At 35.8% G+C, this 21,370-nt stretch overlaps 1 protein-coding gene across 6 annotated transcripts in view; it reads left to right on the forward strand.

Annotated features, from left to right (window-relative positions):
- LNPK (lunapark, ER junction formation factor) overlaps positions 1-21,370 on the forward strand; it is a 57,637-nt gene that overhangs the window by 6,121 nt on the left and 30,146 nt on the right. For all 6 annotated transcript variants that reach the window (XR_013930222.1, XR_013930223.1, XM_080400508.1 and 3 more), the window contains exons 4-8: positions 387-574; positions 3,914-3,972; positions 7,155-7,195; positions 14,032-14,112; positions 14,201-14,252. Coding sequence is in view for 4 of the 6 variants with exons in the window: in XM_080400508.1 (XP_080256634.1) it covers positions 387-574; positions 3,914-3,972; positions 7,155-7,195; positions 14,032-14,112; positions 14,201-14,252 (421 nt within the window). In the remaining 2 variants the exon portion in view is untranslated. The remainder of the gene's footprint in view (positions 1-386; positions 575-3,913; positions 3,973-7,154; positions 7,196-14,031; positions 14,113-14,200; positions 14,253-21,370) is intronic.

Below are 21,370 nucleotides of genomic sequence, written 5' to 3' on the forward strand. Positions count from 1 at the left end.
CCACAGGTGCCTGATGAAAGTTTTAGTAAGCAAAGTATGGTTAGTGATTTATCTTACCATAAAGACTGCCATTCATATTAGCATTTTCCTCTTGTCCCAAATACGCTAATGCATTACAAAAAGGAAAAAGTGCTGATCTGTAATACTTCTTCCCAATAACGACGTGTTACTACTAGTACAGTGCAAATGGCCCACGTCGAAACCTTAATAGTGTGAAGTATTTATGCTATGAGTTACCTTTGTGCAAATATTGTTTATCAAAAAGCTGCTTGATGTTTCTAATCAAGTATCAAATTGATATGGCTAATTTTAGAAAACACTTAAAGCCAGCTTTGTAAAAATGCCCACTGATTTCACTAAGAAGGTTGAACCCTATTTATTTACAGGAAATACAGACATTAGAAGAATTTAGAGAAAAAAATCAGAGGCTACAGAAACTATGGGTTGGAAGGCTGCTTCTCTACTCTTCAGTTCTTTACCTTATCACCTGCCTAATTGTATATTTCTGGTGTCTTCCTGATGAATGGACAGAAAGGTTGATTATGACACTTCCATTTTTTGCATTTCCATTGATGTAAGTAAATATGTCTTTTTTTTTTTCTTTTTCTAACTGCTCTTCTTTTGATAAAAGGAGATGGGAAATACATCTCAGCAGGGGCTTAGGTTTGCTTTTGACAATCCATGAGTTGTCATAACTTTTTTTTTCTTGTGAAATAAATCCAAGTAGTTAGGCAGACACTTTCAAAGAAAGAAGTGTCTCTAATAGGTCTGGTTTTAGTGTAGAACTAAGTCTTACCATTAAAAGGTATTAGCATCTGAAGTTACTTGGCTTATTAAAATTATTAAAATAATAGACACAGACCTGTATCTGGACACCTGCAATATAGGCAGATGAGCATTATCTTGGGTTTTATGTCTAGTGCTGTTTGGGAAAGTAACGCTGCTATATGAAAGTGACCTAAGATATATTGCCTGTATGTAAAATACAGTGTATAAAATTGGGAAAAAAATACAAGAATGAATGGAGAAACTTACTTTTGCATGTTAGGTGACTGTTAACACAGGAGAATTTGAAAGGTCATCAGCCTAAATATGTTGAGAACTAGTTTTATGTAATTAGCTGTTTTTCTGGAAAATTGTTGACTGTCGTCTTCAACCAGAAAATATCCTAACATCATTGGGTATTGTATAGTTTTTTTGTTCCCCTGAGCTGTTTGGCTGCTGATCCTCATGAGTGGCTTTTGTTTTCTAAGACAACTGCTTTTCTAAAAATAAAAAAATGGGCTTCCATTTCACTAAACTGCTGCTTTCCTGCCTTCCCTTCCCCCAGACTACCAAGGAGGAGAAGCTGCCTACTGAGCATCTTTCCTACCGACAGGGACCACAGTGCATTTGCTAATTTGCTGAAATGAACATCATAGATACTGTCTATTTGTACAGCATCTTTGTATGAAAACATGACTTGTCAGTACCCTAGCTTTAGACTTGAAAGGCAAAGTTGAATGTAAATACTTAAGGTTTTGTGAGTTTGAGTAGTATGGGTCATCATAACATAACCTGCAAAAAACATCAACTTGAAGATGCTTTTTCTAAGTCATACTGTGCTATGCATAATATACGCTGCTGCTACAGAATCCTGTGGAGAAGATTCATGGGCAGCAATATCTTGACTGGAAAGGATTAATACAGAAATTAAAGCTCAAATTAATCTTTGGCAGCAATATGAATTGATTTTTGTCCTTAAGGACAAGGATTTGAAAGTCCTTGTTGTTAGCATGTGAGGCTTGCTCATGCTAGTAGGGGAAGCCTGTAGGAGAGGAAGTATTACCAGCCTCCCTTCACTTAGGTGTGTTAGGATTAGTGTAGCAATGAAAACTTGTATTCCTGGAGGTGGTGACTTCTAGTGCTGTGGTGTGAATTTTCACATTGGGTTTTTAGTCTCTAGTTTGTCCTTCAGTTATTTATTTTTTTTTTAAAGGTAGGTTTCTATAAAATTTTAAATTGGATATCAGTTTACTAACACTTAGAATTAGACTGTTGTTCTCTTATGATGTGCAACTGTTTTATCTGATTTTTTCTCTTAAGCTTATTCCCCTTCAGCTTTTTTTGGCAGATATGAATGGCAAGTAACTGCCAGCTTGTCTTTGTTCTCGGTCAAGAGGTGACTCCATGCTGAATGCCTGGTGCCACCCAGTAATAACTCTAGAGATTTTTTCAGTCCTAATCAAACTGGAATATGTCTGCCTTTTCCAGCTTGCAGTCAGTCACCAACTTGTTTGTGCCTTAGGTCATTCCCTTAGGGTCTCAGCAAGTTACTGATGCTGGTAGTGTGAGTTAAGTTCTGGGAATATGTAACATCATTAATTTTAAATGTATATATAAAAAAAATATTAGCATGTTAGAACGATGCTATTCTTGAAGTGATTTTCTTTTGAATTGGATTGTTTCATCTTGCATGTTCTGATTTTCAGAGAAATATGTTTTTATTTTGTAAAATTGGTTTGAAATGGTCTGCTATTAAACTTTCACCTCAGAGTTCTTAAAGAGAAAATGTTATTTCATGAAGTCCTGCCATATATCTGTTAGCTTAGAATACAGCTTTAGGTAGAATACTCTTTATTAAGCATACAGTAAAAAAAAAGTAATGCTTTTGCCTGTGTAACGTAATCTTTCAAGTGATTCAAACCCTGTAAAACATTTATTTGATACTTTATGAAGAGACACATCTTGCATTGTCTAAGTGGGCAAAGCCACCTGTATTCTTAGAGTAGTTACTACAGCATGCCATTGAATGTAGCATAGAGTTAAACTTCTTTCTCTGTTTTTCTGACCATGAGTAAGTTACTCTCACATTCCATTTATCTTGTCTCTTACCTAACTCAGGTTTTGTTAATGCTTGAAAACCTTTTGAACTGGGCATCCATTAAATAAATTGAAAAGATGTTCTTATGAATTAAGCCAAAACACTATTTGAAATCTTATAGCTTCAATATATAGGTATATTGAAGTCTTGTATGCTTTCTTAGACTAGCTGTTTTTCAGAGAACCTTTCTAGCCTTTACAATTTTTTTTTCTTAAATGAAAGATTGCTGCTTTGGGCTTTATTATATAGTGCTTGGTACTGGGACTGTTTTGGATAAGATGTTTGAAAGAGCTTGAAGTATGAGATTTGCCACTTGGCTTAGATTGAATAACTTGCCAGGAGAAGTGTCAACTTCATAATTACAAGCAATTCTAATTTTTAAATCAAATGAAGTCCTGGTGACTGCAGAGAGACCTTTCAGATATAAAATGGTCATAGGTCAGTTTATCTTAAGCACAGATAAACTGCTGCATTGTTTGAGCTGAGTCAGCTGAAAACCTGCAGAAACTTGAGTGGATTCAGAGCTCTTTAAAATTGCCAGCAGTCAGGTCAGTTAACCCTACTTGAGAGAGCATTTGTACAATAGCTGTACCTTGTGGTCTTTGTTGGTATTGAATTCTTCCCACTAATCTCCTGGGTCTTAATTTTGGGCCTTAGCTGGTAAGCTTGGGTTTCGGGATATCATGCATCATAAATCTATTAAATAAGAAATGATGAGTAAGTAATTTTCAGCTAGCTGCCCATACCTTAATTTTTAAAAAGTTCCCGCTGAACATTTTAGCAAGCAATGATGTTACTTGCTGCTGCTTGCTTAGTATTTCTACCTATAGTAAGTAATACTTGGTTAAATTTTAATAGGAGGATTTTATTTAGAGCAATGTTGGTAAGATACTAATTTAATTCTTAATTTTCTGTATAAATATTGTTTGAAGACTTCTGTTTTTTGTATTTGCAAAGTTAAATCATCTGGTAAGTCTTCTGTTTGCTAAATGACTTCAGAAATGGTTACTGTAATATATTTTAACTAATATTCTTCTTCTTGTTTTAAAGAATCTGGTTTATAAGAACACTGCTCATTTTTTTCTTTTCCAAAAGGACAGAGAGGAATAGTAAGTATTTTTTCTGTTGTTTTTTACAATATGGGAATGATGCTTGCTCTGAAATTGTAAATATTTTTGATAATTTGGCTTCCAGGAAGAGAAGAGTAGCCCTTTGGTTGATGCTAAAATGGGTAGCAGTAGCTAGACTATTTCTCTAATGCACAGTTCTTGAAAGAACAGGAAGGAAACAGCTTAATCTTCCACTTCACTTACAAAACTGTGGTAACTTTCTGCTGTCATTGCATGTCTCAAAGTGTAATGGAATAAAATGTAGTGTAGGAGTGAGGGAAAGGAAATATAAACAATAGTAGTACTTCCCTTTAATACTTGCATCTTGCAAGTATTCCAGCAGTCTTAACCTGCTATCTTTATGTATAAGAGAAGAGATTTATAGCATAAATGTTTAATTTGTCAAGACAGATTTTTCTCTCCTGAGTTCTGCAAAGCATGCTTCTGTTTTCCTGAGAGGAAAAGGGATACGCATGTGGTTTTTTTTGTGGTTTTGAGCATGAAGGAAAATTTGAAGGTATGTAACAAAACCAAAAAGTAATGCAGATGTTCAACTATATATGTATATAAAGTGGTTAAAGAACATGCAGATTCATTCTAATGCAGAATTTAAAACTGTATCTGTGGCACTTACCTGCAGTAGTTAGAATTCATTTGAGACTTTCTTTGAAAGCAGTCCAGCCTGTAACAATATCTCATGGTGATGTGAGCAATAATACAGGAAAACCTCAATGTTGTACTATGTTTTATGACTTGCAGAACAACATGATGTATTTAATTTGTGACAGCTTGTGAGTTAAACATCACTTTTGGAATTTTTCTTAAACTTAATGTTTGCATTTGAAATGCAAGCATAGGACATACATTTTTATGTAGAAATAAAATTGTCCATATACTCTGTGGTGCTGTGTGATTAATTTCTAAGGTGAATATATATTTGCATTTCATGGCTGAATAAGGAAAAAATGTACATATGTTTTTCTAGTTTGCTTAAATGTCTTTATTGGCCGGTTTTAGCATACAAGGAAGTCTAGCGCTTTTGTTGAATCTATGTATGACAGGTTTTAGTAGATGTTAGAACATGCCAAGAGAAGTTGCTTGTGCGTTGTTCCACAGATCAGGTGCAAACAAAGTGTTTTACCTGAAAGATAGAAGTCCTGTGTTTGGAAAAGAGAAATCAAATGTGCAGTGCAAAAGTTACAGCAGTAAAGCAGACGAAAATGTAGCTGAGAGTAAACTGGCAAATGAGTGGCTCAAAGCTAGCCTTTTATTCTGAGTTAAGTTAATATAACACATTGAGTCATTTGAGATGATTATTTAATACTGTAAAGCTCTATACTGGATAACCAGCATACACCAGTTTTGGGAACCATGCTCTGAATGAGGAAAATTCCTGGTGAGACACTAGGAAAGGTGATACAGAGACATTATGGAATTTCACATTTTAAGACTGGCTGGTGAACAACTGTTGAGGAAGATTTAGGCTATCAGTGCCAAAGTGTGGGGAAAATGAATGAGGTATCTTGCAGGTATTGACTTCTCTAGTATGAATTCTTTTTTTTTTTTTTGTCAGTTTAATTAGGATTAGATGTATTGGTTTCTTGAGAGTACTTTGCAGTAATTGCCATTTATTTGGCTATGTTTGAAGGGGCAGGTGTTTCATGAGGTTCTTGTTGAATACAGGAGGTAAAGTGATCAGAAACAAATGCCCACGTTTAAACTGATTGCATTGCTTTGTGGGAGGCTATGCTTGAAGATGTATGTTCTAGGCATTTTTGTACCAAAAGCAGCTTCTAAGTAACAGCTGACTGTATTGTGCTATTTGTTTGGTTGCATGATACCATACTGCATTGCAGTGCATTTCAAGGTGTTAATCTGTGTGATGCTAATGAGAGGCAGTGTTGTACCTCCCCACCAAATTTTACATTTATGTTACCTTATTAATTTGAAGATGCACTATTCCTGGAACTGTCTATCTTCTGTGGTCCGGCCCAGTGCTAAATATGTTTGTGTTCCGTGTCCTATTAATCTTAACTAATAAGGGATTGTTGTAGTTTCCCTTTCATTGCATAAACTTCCAAATATGTACATGCCTAGTTTTAGCATTTTGTACATTTAGTAGTGGCTTATTCTATCAAAATGGGTTTCTGCGTTCTGGAAAAGTTCAAATAATTGTTCCCTTAATTTCAAGTAACAGTAGTGTTCCTGAAGTAGTATAAAAAAGTGTATATAGCATACTTAAATATTTTTTTGTATCTTTATTTATAAATGTTTGGTGGGTTTTGATATTGTTTGCTGTAGTTCTCTGAAGCTTTTTGTTTTTTTGAAAACTGAAAAATGTGTAGAAATAGCTATATCTTGAAGGTAGCTGCTTGTCTCTAGTAGAGCTGAGAAGAGGAAAAAGTTGTAAAACTTTTTGTTAAACTCTTGCTGTGAAGAGCATGGTAGAAATTAATTTAAGAGAATATCTTCTATATTAGGCAATGGTTTATTATGGTGAGTTTTCCATGAGTTCCAAGCTGCAAGCATTGACTTAAAGGAAAATTCCTCATGCATTTGACCTTTCTTTCCCTTCCTTTTAGAGAGGTTAGTTTTAGCAGTCTCTTAACATTTAGTAGTAAAATGGCCTTCTGGTAGCTTTCTTTACAAAACTGTTTTTTTGCTGAAGCTTGAAAGTATTGAAAGTGTGGAATAGATTGAGATTTGAAGCTCAGATTTGACCTGGCATTTGAAACTAGTGTGTGTTAAGAGGCTTATGTGAAATACTGAAGCCAGTAAATCTGGTACTCAGATATATTAATATTTAGACCTCAAGCTTTTTTCTGTAGTTTGGCTCATGAGATTAAGTGTATTTGGTCCATTGTTGTACCAGTTTTAATGTAAAGGTCAAAGCAGGGCACTGGATAGAATTGGTTTGCTTAATGAGGAAATGGTACATAAAACTTTTTAATAGTTATAACTGTAAAGTGATAAGTGGGCTATAATTTATAAGCAGTTTAGCATTGAAAAAGATTTACTTCCACATAAAAACTTTGGTTATTTTACAGAAAGTTTACTAATGTAGGGTTGGTAGTGGTCAGTGCATAATTCTTCCTGATCTCACAGGGTGAAGTCAATGTTTAGAATGTGCTGAAATTCTCTTCTTTGTATTTGAAAAGTAATGTATGATGTCTTTCTTTTAGATGATGCACTGGAAGATTTAAAGTCTCAAAAGAAGAAAATAGTAAGTAAAACTTCAGGAAAAGCTAGTTGTTTTGGTCCACTGAGGTGGTTTTACGTTTGTGCAAGTTGAGTTTGATTGTAATGTATAGATGAAGAGCAGAGGGAGGGAAGTTAAACTATTGCAATTTCTGGTTTTTTTGTACATTTTCTAGTAGCACACAAGGTTTTCCTTACCCCAAAACTACAAAGGATTGCTTGGATATGAGAATAAATTGTCTCCTTGTAGTCTACCTTAAGCCTACTGTTTCAGTGTTGCTAGATCTATGTGAAGTGATTCTCTTTTGTCAGAAAATGAAAATGTATGCTTTAACCTACTCATTACTGACTACTTTCACATTAGGATCATAAAGTATTAAATGTTGCCCTGATTTAAGAACATAGAGTGCAACTACAATAGTTACTCTATTACTTAATGTCTTATTCATAAATAGCAAAAAGGGCTTCCATCTTGTCTGGAGTCACTCTTTCATCAAGAAAGAGATTACTGTTTATATCTTGAATGCACTTATTTCCCATGCTCCTCCATCTTATTTTTGTACTACGTATTTCTTCCATTACGCTCTTTCCTCTAAAAAATTTGTGTCATGTATCAGTCCTGTCAGTTGTCTTGAGGCCAAGTATTTTGTGAGCTGTGAGGTTGAGTTAACAGTGGAAAACTGGTGTATGCCAGCTGTTTGCTTCAACTGGATCAGCGTAATCTCAGTAAGACAAATTCAGGATGGAAAACGTTCCAAGTCTTGGATAACTTGCACTCTTTGTGAAGTTTGTAAAACTGAAAGCTGCTTCCTTTCTATGTAACCATTCCATAAGGGAGTTCTCTGTTTACTTACTTTGTTGACTTCATCTCCTGCCTTGCAAGGCAAAACTTAAAAACTGCCACCACAAAACCACAAAAGAACCCCAACCAACCAAAACCCAAACACCACACTCCTGCCAACAAAGCAGCCCCTCCCCCCAAAAAACTCCAAAGATTATATTATGAGGCTTTATTGTTAACGAGTTTCCCAAAGTGTTCACCTCATGCCTTCTGGTTTTTGCTGTGGTAGCTAAATTAATAGAAACCCCAGAACAAAGCTACTAAAAAGCAGCCAGGTAGGAGTCTGGTGTTATGTGGCCTTTACAGGGGAAACAGATTTCACTGATCTTCTCTGTTTTGTATCACTTCTAAAATGTAGCTGTAAAAATAATAAGCTGTAACTTAATTGTTATTGCCCTTTGGTAAAGAGGATTTGATGATGTTTATATCTGCTAATCCTTTATTAAGGAATCTATTAAAAGGAAGTGTTCTTGGTTGGAGAGGTGGTAAAGAGGGGTTGGAGAGGCTTACATTTTCCGAGAATTAAATAAATGATGAAATATAACAACTGTGTTTTTATTTTATGAAAACTGCTTAACTGAAATTAGTTAATCACCAATTTACATAGTCATTGGGTAGCTTTGGAGGGAAAGTTCTTGGAATAGAAAAAGCGCAATCAAGGAAAAAACAGTTTTTGGTATCTTAAAGTAAAGCTTTCATTTTAGTTTAAGTTTATTTTTCTGTAATCATGTAAATCTTCATATTTATTCTAGAAGAACTAGTAATGCTGAATTTTTGTGAGAAGCATTTTAGTGAAAAGGCATTGAATAAAAATTAGTCAGGAAAAAGCTGGTTTATAAGGGGGAGATTTTTACTTTAAGAATTGATGCAGTTGAAACAAGATGTAAATGTGTATTTTGCATATGCAAAGAAAATCAAAGCAACGTATTGTAGAAGAGCAGCCAGTAGTTAAAAATCAAACTACCACATGAATACTTTGTGAACAATATAAAAATTATAGTATAACTGGAGAGTTTAAACCTGGAAATATGAATTACCATTAGTATATATGCATGCCAGACTTCTAAATAGGATTAGTAAAACAGTTCTGAGAAGTCCAGTAACCTGTGACTCAGCTATTTTGTCAGTCTGAGGGGAATTAGTCCATGATTATCTCTTGATCATATGAGTGCCTGGATCATAGCAAGGAACCAGAAACAGAAGACTTACTCAAGAGGTTGCAGTAAGTGCAGTGTTAGTTTTAACTCAGAAGATTGACTAGGGAGTTTCATCATAATTTAAAGGTATTCAATTAAGCATTAAAATTAGATCATCATGCATGAAACCTAGTATGCTGAAATGAGCTGAAAGTAGATGCAAGTAATGAGACAGAATATAATTTATATTTTAGATAAAAACACTCAAAAATTGCATTCTGTAATAATTTGGTTTTGATAATGTTCAGATTTGATTTTGTTTTGGATTAACTTCCTTCAAGACTATCTGTGGCCACATATGATTATAGCAACACCTACTTTTTAGTAAAACAAAACAAAAACCTTCATTAAGTAAAATAATGGGAAGGGGGGAGGGAGGGGATTTGTTTCCCTGTTAGATTCTGATTTGCTACTGAGTGTGCAAATAGGATTAATTACCAAGATACTTGTTGTGATCCTCAAAATACCTGGGATAAGTAAATTATGTTTTTCCTGTGTATTTGTAATGCAAACTGTCTAGGCACTGTCAGCCTGCCACAACAGCTATGGTTTTTCACTTCACTGCAGCTCAGCTACCCCATTGCTGGAAAAATCTTACATTGCAGACAGACATTGTTTTGAAAAATGTTACAGTACTTGTGTTTTAAAGGGATGTAGTCCACCTTTTCCCTAGTGACATTACTTATGAGCTGAAGGGTACCTGTAACGGAGTAAGCTCATCTACTAGATACGATGCCCTGGTGGCTGAGCAGTGAGCTGCTCAATAGAACTTGAGTTCTGTTCAAAAGGCTTCAGTCTTGGGTGGCATAATCACATGGATATTCATGTGGGTAAAATACCTGACAAATAGAAATACAGATACTTCATCTAGAAATGCCCATTAATGTTGTCTGTCTTCTACTTTGTCTCAAGGTTTGTGTAATACTTATTTTCCGCAGAACTGACTACACTACTTTTCCTAGTGAATGTCTTTTCAAACATGTGGAGTGTTTATTTATGGATTTGGGTTAGGGATTATGTTCATTAGCTCTAATTAAGGCATTACTTCAAGACACAACTTTTTTTCTCTCCTTGATTGTAAGGGATGCTCTGGTTGTGTTCGTGACTGTGTAAGCTGTAATTTTGGCCTTAGAGTTCTCTGTTAATGAGGATGTCAGCCCTTAAGCCTGAATGTGTATAGATGAGCAAGTTCAGAGGGTTAAGCATATTAAAGCAAGGGTACAGGACTCGTATTAATCTGTTGCAAGTGGGAATTAGTGGAGACTTTACCTGGAGCAGCAGTCTTAAAGATGGGATAATTCTTAGCCCGAGGACAGAGTTGTGAACGTAGTATAGTAATTACTGTGCTCATGTCAGAATTAAACTTAGTTGAAGTTTGCTCAGTTGTAATACAACATTAGACTTGAAAGACTTCCTAGCCATTTCAGGTAAGAATTTATGAAGCTGTATCTGTTAATTTTCCAAGTAAAAAGTCTGATTTCAGGGGTGACTTGGAGTTATGTTAATAATGGAAAAAAAAATGCAGCATATGAATTTTGTTACTTAAAATAACTACTGTTTAATGAACTTCATACCTTGAGCCTTCCAGGCATAGAAGACTAGATAGTTTGATAACCTTCAGTATGTGACAAAACCTCTGCTAGGAGTTGGTTGTTGTATAAGCCCAGTCTTGTCTACCCTGTATATGCTAGGGTACTGCAAATGTGCAATTGGAAGCTCAAAATATGGTTAGAAATTGTATTTTCTGCATGATCAAATGAGGTATTTCTTCAATGTAGTGTTCACACAAAAGAGTTATTTTGGTTGTTTTACTGTTTGTATGGATCCGTCCAGTGTATACTTGATTATTGTGGCTTAAACAATTTATGTCCTGTTTTAAGGAAACTTTAGCTGTGTGTACTGGCTTATCTTAACATGGTAGACCGAAATTGAATCCTGTGGCTTTGTTGTGAACCTAAAGAAAGAACTTCTTCATAGTTGGGTTCAGCATACCAAGTAATTCAATTTGAGAACTCACACAGCATTATGGCACGTAAGTAGTTTGCACTGTGCCAATACTTAAGACCTCCAGTTGCTAAATTTCACAAGAAGCTTAAAATACATTACTCATATTACTTTTCAGTATAGGCAACTGATAGTGTTGCTACAGGAATTCTGTTTGGTTGCCGGTTGGAGAGGAGGCCATCCATGCAATTATTCATAGGAGAGAATGTGGTATAAAACCATGCTTCTTTATTAGGATGTGGTTAATTCCATGAAAAAAGTTTGAAAAATCCATGATTAGGCTGGTATTAACTTTCATAGAGACTTCACTTGTGATCCTGGTTACTCAGTATTTAAGGCTGCTGATAATAACAGACTATGAATTAGAATGTGGCAGAAAGTAGAAATGTTTTTGTGAGAAGAGTTTTGGATCTTGAAGAGTATATTATGAAAAAGAGCAGTAGGTGTCGAGCAATTTGCTGCATTAGTGACCCAGTGCTCAGCACTAGGTAACCTTCCCAAGGTAATGCTTCAGGATGAGGAATACACCAGAAGTCAGTATATTGATTTGCATTTACAAATGAACTTGCTGTGGTAGTCCACAAGCCAGTTTCTTCTGCTATGCTTACTTAGGCCCTTACTTGCTTCTGGTAACTATGCTTCTAGTAATTATACTAATTTGTTCAAAAAGTAAATTTTGACCTGTTTGATTCCTTAGTATTTAGTATTGTCAGCCAAAATTCAATTGGTTTTTAGAAAAATAAGTCCTAGAAGGAGAACCATGAAAACTATGAGTGTGCTTTTAGAAATCTTGACTATTTCTGTACATTGTCAAGAAATTTGTGGTCAGTTGTGAAACTTAATTCTTGTTCAGATTCAGCTTTAATGGAATTATAAAGCTGTATATGAATTTCAAAATATGAAGAGTAACTTGTTGAATCATCTAATGACTATATAATGTGAAAATAACTTTGACATCTGAATCTTGTGATGAGAGCTAAATTTTTCCTTCATGATAATGTTACTATTTTTGCAAAACTTATATATCCACAAATAACTACCATATTATCTAATATTGAAATAGCAAGAAGTGTGTCAGATAAGGAAAGTGTCAAGTGATGGTGGAGCATTCCAGGTTTTTTTCTTCCGAAAGGTCACTTTGTCCTGCAGAATGTTATTTCTCATTTTCCTGTGTGGCTACAAAGACAATTGCATGCATGAATGTTCAGTAATGTAAAGTGGCATTTTTTATTTTGATATGGGGGCCAGATATTGACACTGACTGTTAACACTTCCCCACTTGGCAGCCTCACCTCACTAACCTTACCCCTTCATATAAAGGTCTGCCTTATGGTTTTCACTTTTATAAGCAATAAATAATTTATTTTTCCTATTAGACTCTTAATTCTGATCTTACTGCAGTGTGTGGCATTTGTTTTACGAAGTTAGTGGGTTAACTCCAAAGTCCTGCTGAAATACAAGTTTAGGAAATTGATTTTTACTTCCCTTTTCACTCCCTTTTGTTTCAACAGTCCTTAATTAACAGCCTGGATAGTGTTCCTTGCCTTAAACTTCAGGTAGTGTGTAGGAGTGAGTGTTTAATGGATACTGTGTATCCATTAAAATGAGTGAATTTTATTTAGCTTCTGAGGTCTGTCTAAAGGTAAAAACCCTTACAAGGTCTGTATATGCAGGACGGCTGAAACTTTAGTTTCTCACTAGCTAAATGATGGTGTAAAAGTCATGTTAACTTGCACCATTTGTTATTTTAGTAGTGATAAATGAGTTTGAGAGAACTTAATTTTTTGACCACTGACCTTTTCAGTTTTGCAGTTTATGCCAACAGCAAACTTAAGAACAAACAGACCCCTCACTTTTAGCTAAACATGGCCATTAGTCAGCATATTTGGGACAAAAGGTCTGTTTAAGATAACTGTAAAATGCATTGTAATTTCTATACATATTAGCTATTTCTCATAACTTTAAAGTGGAGATAGTTGAAGTTAAGCTTCTTCTGATGTTGGCTGTTAATCACTAAAATGATACTTTACTACTGATTACTTTTTTAATTAAGCCCATGTATTAGCTATAAAGCCACTTGAGTGCATTGTAAATAAAATGCTGTAATAATGAAGTGCTTTAATTACACTCCCTAAAGTATGCATAGTTCTCAGTAATTTTTTTATTTAAATTCTTAACATGTTCCTTTTTTCTGAGAAGTGGTTTGAATCGCTGTAAAGATGGAGATTCAGCCTTTAAAGTCATTTCAGCAAATTCCATGGCTGCTCTCTAGTTAGTGAGTTTTCACAGCATTTGCAGCAAGCTAATTGCTTCTGCTAATAAATAATCTAAAATCGATGCTGACAGCAGTTAATTGGCACAGAGACTTTATTCTGTAAAGCACTTGGCTAACGACCTTCCTTAAATTAATAGCATTAAGTGCTATGAGGAAATAAATCTAAGGAATTGCCTGTCATTCGCTTGTCATGTCTAATAACTTCCAATAATGATGGCTGATAGATTTTTGCACATTCCATTATTGAAGTTGGTGCATGTAATTATTCTCCTCATTATATGTAAACAATTAGCAATATTTGGTGTTTCCTTGCAATAAAGCTGTTAAATACAAGTAGCCCATTAGTTAAGAAAGTATTTTTGAAAGCAAAATTTCATTTCTGTTGAATACAGAAAATCTGCAGGTATCTGAACTTGCTTGAACAAGGGTTCATTGGACTGAGCTTCACCTTTTGGTAACATTGATAAGTTGCTTGTAAGTGGGAGGATATGAGGGAAAATACTTTGAAGAATTCTGTATTGATGTGTGAAACCTTTTGTTTCCAGCTTGAGGAAGTAATGGAGAAGGAAACTTACAAGACTGCTAAATTAATCCTTGAAAGGTTTGATCCGGGATCAAGTGCAAAGGTAAGAATCTTGGTATTGATAGTGATTTAATATGAAAGATACTATGGAGCCAAACAGTTGGATAATGTTATTTATAATTAATTGGCAGGAGGCTGAACTGCCATCTGCTGGAACATCTGCAACCCCAAGACCTGGACAAGGTAATTGCCCTGTAAAACAGCTGCTCTTTAGCATAGACACTCATCTGTCATAGCGATTTCCACTTCAGAAGTCTCTCTGTGATAAAACTTGTAGATCAGTTGACCTTTATTTAGGGTTAATAGACTGTTTATTAGACTATGCCCATTACTGTTCTGTATTTTTCAGATCTATTACTAAAGTCTGATGCTTTTCTAGACAGCAGGATCATAGAACCATAGCATAGTTTGGGTTGGAAGGAACCTTAAAGATCACCTAGTTCCAACCCCCCATGCCTGCCATGGGCAGGGATGCCTTCCACTAGACCAGATTGCTCAAAGCGCCTTCCAGCCTGACCTTGAACACTCTTCCAGGGATGGGGCATTCATGGCTTCTCTGGGTAGCCTGTTCCAGTGCCTCATCACCCTCACAGTAGAGAATTTCTTCCTTATGTCTAATCAAATCTACCGTCGTTCCGTTTAAAGCCATTACCCCATGTCCTGTCACTCCATGCCCTTGTAAAAGGCCTCTCTCCAGCTTTCTTGCAGTTCCCCTTGAGGTACTGGAAGGCTGCAGTGAGGTCTCCCTGGAGCCTTCTCTTCTGCAGGCCAAACGACCCCAGCTCTCTCAGCCTGTCTTCATAGAGAGGGGCTCCAGCCCTCTGATCATCTTTGTGGCCCCCCTCTGGACTCGCTCTGGTGTTTAACAGTGCTTGATGATAAAGTAGCCAGAAAATTAATTTCTTGTGGCATGCTTGAAATTTTTCTACAATACTAAGGTGCTTTCAAATCTTATGTAATGTTCATTGACTTAGCTTTTCAATTCTGTTCCTGCTTCTGGCTAGTTAGAGCATTCCTAATACAATGCTTAAAATACTTTTATATGGTGGATGGAGAGATTCCACAAAGGTAGGGCAGAAATTGGATATTTTGTAGGTGCAAAGAATGGACAGTTCTTTACCAGTTTGATGTTCCATTTAAAGATGCTATTGAAAAAAATAAAAGTAATAGAAAAAACTCGCATGTGCTTCAAGAAAGTGGTGTTTTTATATTGCGCACACAGGTTTCAAGACTGAAAAGATATTTTTCCCCCACTCTCCCAGTAGAATGCTTGTATTAAAAATATGGACTATAAATTAAAAATTATATGCAGAAAAACTACTGTAAGCTTTTTTGTAAAGCTGAGTATAATATGCTGTAGTTAAACTAAAAATGCTAGTATTAACACAGTATAAAGGCTACCTTGTCTTACAATGCTGAAGATACCTACAAAGCTCTGTTGCAAAGAGTGAGTATTAGTTTGTTGTTATAACCAATTTAGACCTTTAGGAGCTGGTGCTCAAATTAAACTGCACTGTCTGATGTGCATAATTTCACATAAAATAGATTATTGCTTCAGAGCGTGTATTGGAACTGTCAACTTTCTGTCAAATTCATGTGAGTGACCAAACTTTTATTTGTCTTTTTGTTCTTGGAGTGCTGGTTTGGATGTGTGCAGAGCATGGATTTATTAACAAAGGTGTTCATAATCTGCGTGGTCAAATCCACACTTTTCTTCTTTTTGTGTAGTTTCAAATGGCCATAAAAATATTTCTAAACCACCCTTTCTTGTTGACATTGACAGTGGGTAGTTGCAGTGCAGTATGTTAGCAGTAAAGCTTTTTTATCTCTTCCTGGGCACAACAGCTTTTTTCTGAAGTTTGCTCCTTACCTGTCTCTCCCATCATTCTGTTTCTGCAGTATTCATAGTTTTTTAAGGCTGAAGGGCCATTCTGACACTCTCTTTTGTTTTCTCAGCTCATGGGTGGTTGCCAAGAATTTTCTGTCATACCTGTTTAGATAGTCTCTTTTTTTTAAACTCTTTCTGTTCATCGTTCTCTTTTGAGATATGTTAGCAATCATTCCAGAAGCAGGGTGACAGATCTGGTTGTAGAATGCAAGTAATGGTGACCAGGGGATGAAACTGCCTAGAAATGTGTGTTTCTATATAGAGATGTAGAGATAACTAGCTGTAAATTAAATAGACAATGAGAAGTCTTTAGTCACCTTGGCTTTATTAAGATGTATCACCAGCATTTTTGAAGCTCCCAAGGAGTTACACAATGGTTCTCTTCCCCGCTGCCCAGCCTGTTTAAGTAGTGATGGTGACAAGTGAGTTGCTCAGTCTCTGTTAGTTAACAAGTCTTGTGTATGTTTGGGTTTACAAAACACAGTGTACGTGCTTTTGGTATAGGGTTCTACGTTAGTCAAAAGCAGGTTAGTTGGATCCAGCCTGTGGAGTGTTGTGTTGATTTTTGACTTGACTGTTAATAGAAAGGCTATAAAGGACAGATTCTGAGAGAATTAGAAGTATTTCTGAGAGCCAGCCGCTATAGGCTGTGGTCTGTATTAATAAGTGGTATAATAGGAGTAGATCTGTACAGTGAAAGAGTTGTTGCTGAGGCATTTGCCTACACTGTATATGTTTAGGGGATTTTACTTAGGGCTAGCTGTAAACTGGTTCCATGTTTAGTTTCATTTGAGAAGAATGTAAGTGCTGTTCTCTGAGATGTTGTGGTGTAAACCAGAGACCTCTTAAGTGAGGACACAACCGAGAGAATGTAAAGTACACCTCTGATTCAAACATCATTCAGCTTCTTTGGGTGCATCCACATTAAAGTAAGCAATTTACTTTATCCTGAATAAAAATGCAATTTAGCTTTGGAAAGGATTTTGGAAAATAAATTTTGTAAGCTGTCATGGCTTAGTTGGATTCAATGATCTTAAGGATCTTTTCCAACCTAAATGATTCTATGATTCTATGTAATTTTGTTCATATACAGCAAAACTTCCTTTCCTCTCATTTTTCCAATTTTTGCATTGGAATTCCAACATTGAACTTGGAATTAGTGCTGATTTTTATCCGTGTGAAAGTGGATATACAAACTATTATATTTTGTAGGTGCAGTATGGTTCAGGAGGGACACACTGTTTGCCTTTAGCTTGTGAAATTGTGGAGACTTATTTTTTAAATAACCTGTTCTTGGTACATGCAGTAATAATTTCAGTTTTTCGCTATTAAAAATCTACTAGCTTATTGCTAATATCTGCCCAAACCAAATACTAGCTTCTGTTCTGTGCAGTATATAACTTATTGTAACTAGATGACACCTTAATGTGGTAGTGGTGTAATTTGGTGTATGTGGTAGAATTACAGTGATTTGGAATAATAAAATATCTGTGAACAAGTTAATATTAAAACAAGTTAATATTAAAGCTTCCTTGATCTTCCCTTTGCTCACTTTGGATGCAAACTAGCCAGGCAGCAAAACTCATTATCTTGAGCTCTGTAATTGACCCTTTTTGAAGAGAGGGTAAATAATGACCAATGTGTAATCAGATTGGACAGTGTTGTGTATGAGGCAGCTGATGAAAGGTTAGTTGGTATGGTTTTGGCTTACCAGTTGAAAAGGAAATTTGTACGTCATACTAATTAGTACAAAGACTTCATCAGCATTGTATAATAGTTTGTTCTTAGAAAAAACAACTGGTAGTGCCCCAATTTGCATACTTATTTAGCTTGCTCTGCAGGTTTTGTGATTTTGACACATGCTTCTTAAAAGATGATTCAAATGAATCTTCAGTTTGGAATATGAAAGCACCTATAAATCCAGAAGGAAAGGAGTTTGAAAAAACAAGTGTGCAATTTCATCTACTTAGAAATGTTTTGAGGGGTAGAGTTGATAAGCATATAGTACTTTGACCCTATGAAAAAAATAGGGTAAGTATATATTGGCAGTGGAATATTTATCAGCAATATCCTTTTGTTGATACCTGCTCCATTCGTTGTGCTAATACAACTGTTAGCAGGGCTGTATTGTAAATGAGATCACTCTATGACCTGAATTAAAAATACTGCAATAACAGATGGTTGCAGGCTGCGGGATAGGTACAGGCATGAGGAGGAAGAAAGTAAATTCTCGGTTGGTCTTTGCCTCTAAAGCCAACAAGTTATGTGAACTATATATTGATCTGCATTGTGCTTTTTAGCTCTTTAAAAATGATGTATTCTCTACAAAAATCAAGGAGTTTTGAAATAAGGGAGAAATAAAATAGTTTTGATTGTAAACATGAAAAATACAGCTGCCTCGCCACTGGTGATATCTTAATATTCTTTAAGAGATCATACTGAATCATCAGTTGTGAGTAGTGGCCCTGTTAAGTAATGTCTGCTTATGTATCTGTGTTGTTCAGCGCTGGTAACTGCAGAATTTGAACTCTAGTCCAAAGAAGAATAAAAGTTCTAATTTTAAGTCCTTTGTCTTCATACAGTTGGTTTGCAGATGCACAAAAATCATTCAAGGAAGAAAAAACTTGGGAAAACGGCAAAATGTTATTAAAACTACATAAGCAGTAGTGTATTACTGTTGAGATCAGACAGACATGTTACTTGGTTAACTTGTGGAACTTAAGTTACGGAAACCTGAACTTTGGAAAAGGCTCATTATTAACACATTGCATCTCAACATAAGGCAATTTGAGAAGTATGTAGATAATACCCAGTTACTGCAGGAGAATATTAGGGCTGTTATTGTTGAAGTAGACGGCAGGTTTAAAAGGAATTAGAGGAGTTCATGGGCAACAGGGTCTATATGTGATATTAAAATGATTGTGCAGGATTGTACTCTCTAATGTCCCTGACTATGTGTTTATGGATCTGGGGGTGGTATCAGAGATGTGGGCAAAAGAAATCAGAGTTTTGAGTGTTGACATTAACATCCAAGTTGACATCAACTCCAAGAGTTGATATGCTGGGGTGGATGGGCTATTGGTCTCTGCAAGGAGAGCGTTTCTCATCTTCTCATAATGTAAATTCTTCTAGTAACTTTTCTTACTTGGGGAGCAGCAGAGCCTTGGCAAGCTCACTTAAATATGAAATAAGAATAGAGTGAAAGTCAAGTGAACTTCTAAGTGGAGGGTGGGGGGAAAGCCTTGTGAAAAACCTGATACCATTTTGTGGGAACTAGCAATGAGTCTTGCGTTCTTACCTCTGTAATGAGACTAAAACCTACTGAAGCACATCTTTTTAATACTAACTGTAAAGTACTTGAGTTCAACATCTTTGTAGGAGCAAAAATATGGGGAAAGAGTTGTTAAAGTGGAAGTAACTTTCTAAAGGAGGCTTGCCAAAAATGACCTTTCAGAAAGAACAGGCAAAAGGGGCAAAGCTCTTGCAGCTGGCATGAAAATTGCTTAGGAATAGTGTATTATGGGCTCAGAAGACATGTGGATGTATCGGTGACCTGTTGAAACACTCAGAGCAGTTAAGCAACCAAAACTGACATGCTTAAACCATATGATATAGGAAGAAAGCCTCCAAAATGTAGAAGTAACATCCATATGTGAAAATTAGTCATGGTCTTTGACATTTTTATATGTAAAACCATAATAAAGTAGCTGTTATAATGAAAAAGATGATCTTGGCAGTGGATTAGAATGTCTTTTTATAGGTATTTAAAATGATCTTGGATCAAGTGGGTCTAGGCTTCATATTTGTCACTCATTTTTTGAAGATCTGTGGAGCTAGAAGAGTTGAGAAATTGCATACCTTTTAGCTTGATTTTTTTTTTGAAACATAGCAGACTGAAAACTTACACAAACTTGAACATATAGATAAATAGATCATAGGGGAGAGTCAATATATTGTTTGTAGATGAGTCATGCCTGTCAAATGGCGTGGAGGGGATAATGCAATTACTTTGGTGTAGTTAGACTTGCAAGGTTACTATTAAGGTCTGTCAGAAAAAGCTTTCAAAGAAATGTCAATGGTGAAGTTCATCATAAATGAATTATTGATTAAAATAAAACTTTCAACAGAGGAACAATTCTCAAAATAGAAATAAGTCATCAAGGAAAGTTTAATGGAACTTCTGCAATTGCCTCACCAATTTATCCTGGTTTCCAGATTCTGGACAGTTTAAATAGTGAGGGGACAAAGTTTAATTGCTAAAACAAAGTTAAAATTCAAAATCTTTATAGTCATTGGGTAATCTAACTTAGGAGGATAAAGTTGTATGAAGTAATGTGGTCACGCACATGAGGGGGAGAACTAGTAATTTGTTCTGCTCTGTAGGAAACTGAACTACGTGGATTTTTACTAAGACCGTGCAGTTGTAGTCGGTCTACCTGATGACACCAAAGAGTCATTTTTTCTTTCTTCTGGTGTATATTAATCCTATTTATCTGTACATAAAAGTAGGCAAGAACATAAGCTATGTATGTTGCAATTTCTTGGCACTAGATGTTGATGATAGTCAAACAAAAGTTCTGTTGGAAAAAGTACTCCAGTGATAGCAACTCTGTTTTTAGCTAGTGTAAGCAAATTAGCGTACTCCTTGCCTTCTCTGGCTCATACAGAAGCTTAGTGTAGTAGTGGTGTACTTTCAGGTGCAGGGATCATTCCTTCAGACTTTAACACACCCATCTCCCCATGGCTGGTTGCCAGCGGACCTGTAAATTGCCTGCTAAAGATTTAAACTCTTCCAGCCTGAGACAACGTCAGCAGGAAAAATCTTTCTAGTCTTGAAACCTAGGGAGATGAATTTTAAGTCCAATTCTAATGTTAAATTCCATTTGTTGTGAAGGCAGACCGGCAAGCTTGTTCAAACTAATACGGGTGCTAGACTCTAACTCTAGGTTGCTATAGCCTTAGGTGTAGGCATTGTTGGGGTGTACCTTTTAGAGACTAAGCTGTCACTTTGTAACCATGTTAATGTCTGCAGCCCTAAGGCAAGGGTTACATTTCAATTTCCTTTCTTGAAATACGGTATTTCAAAGGCTCCCTAGAGGTGGTTGGGTATAGATGGGATGAGGAATGGATGACGGTGTCTGCTGTTCATGAGCACAGTTTCTGTCTTGTTTGGGGAACAGACTAGTGTATATAAATATACCGGAACTTGAGGTTTGTATGAATAATATAATATCCAAACCTTAATATATTAATGGGATCATAATCCCATTGGTTAAGGAGAACTCTGGCTTCAGGTAAGAACAACAGAGGAAACTTAAGTCTTTCATAATAGTGATTTAATAGTAACTAATAGCAGAGTGAGAAGAGGTAAAAGTAAGGACATGTTCCAGCAGAGCCCATTTTTGGCTTCACG

The sequence above is a fragment of the Falco punctatus genome (assembly GCF_963210335.1).
Source record: "Falco punctatus genome assembly, chromosome: 8".
Taxonomy (NCBI): domain Eukaryota; kingdom Metazoa; phylum Chordata; class Aves; order Falconiformes; family Falconidae; genus Falco; species Falco punctatus.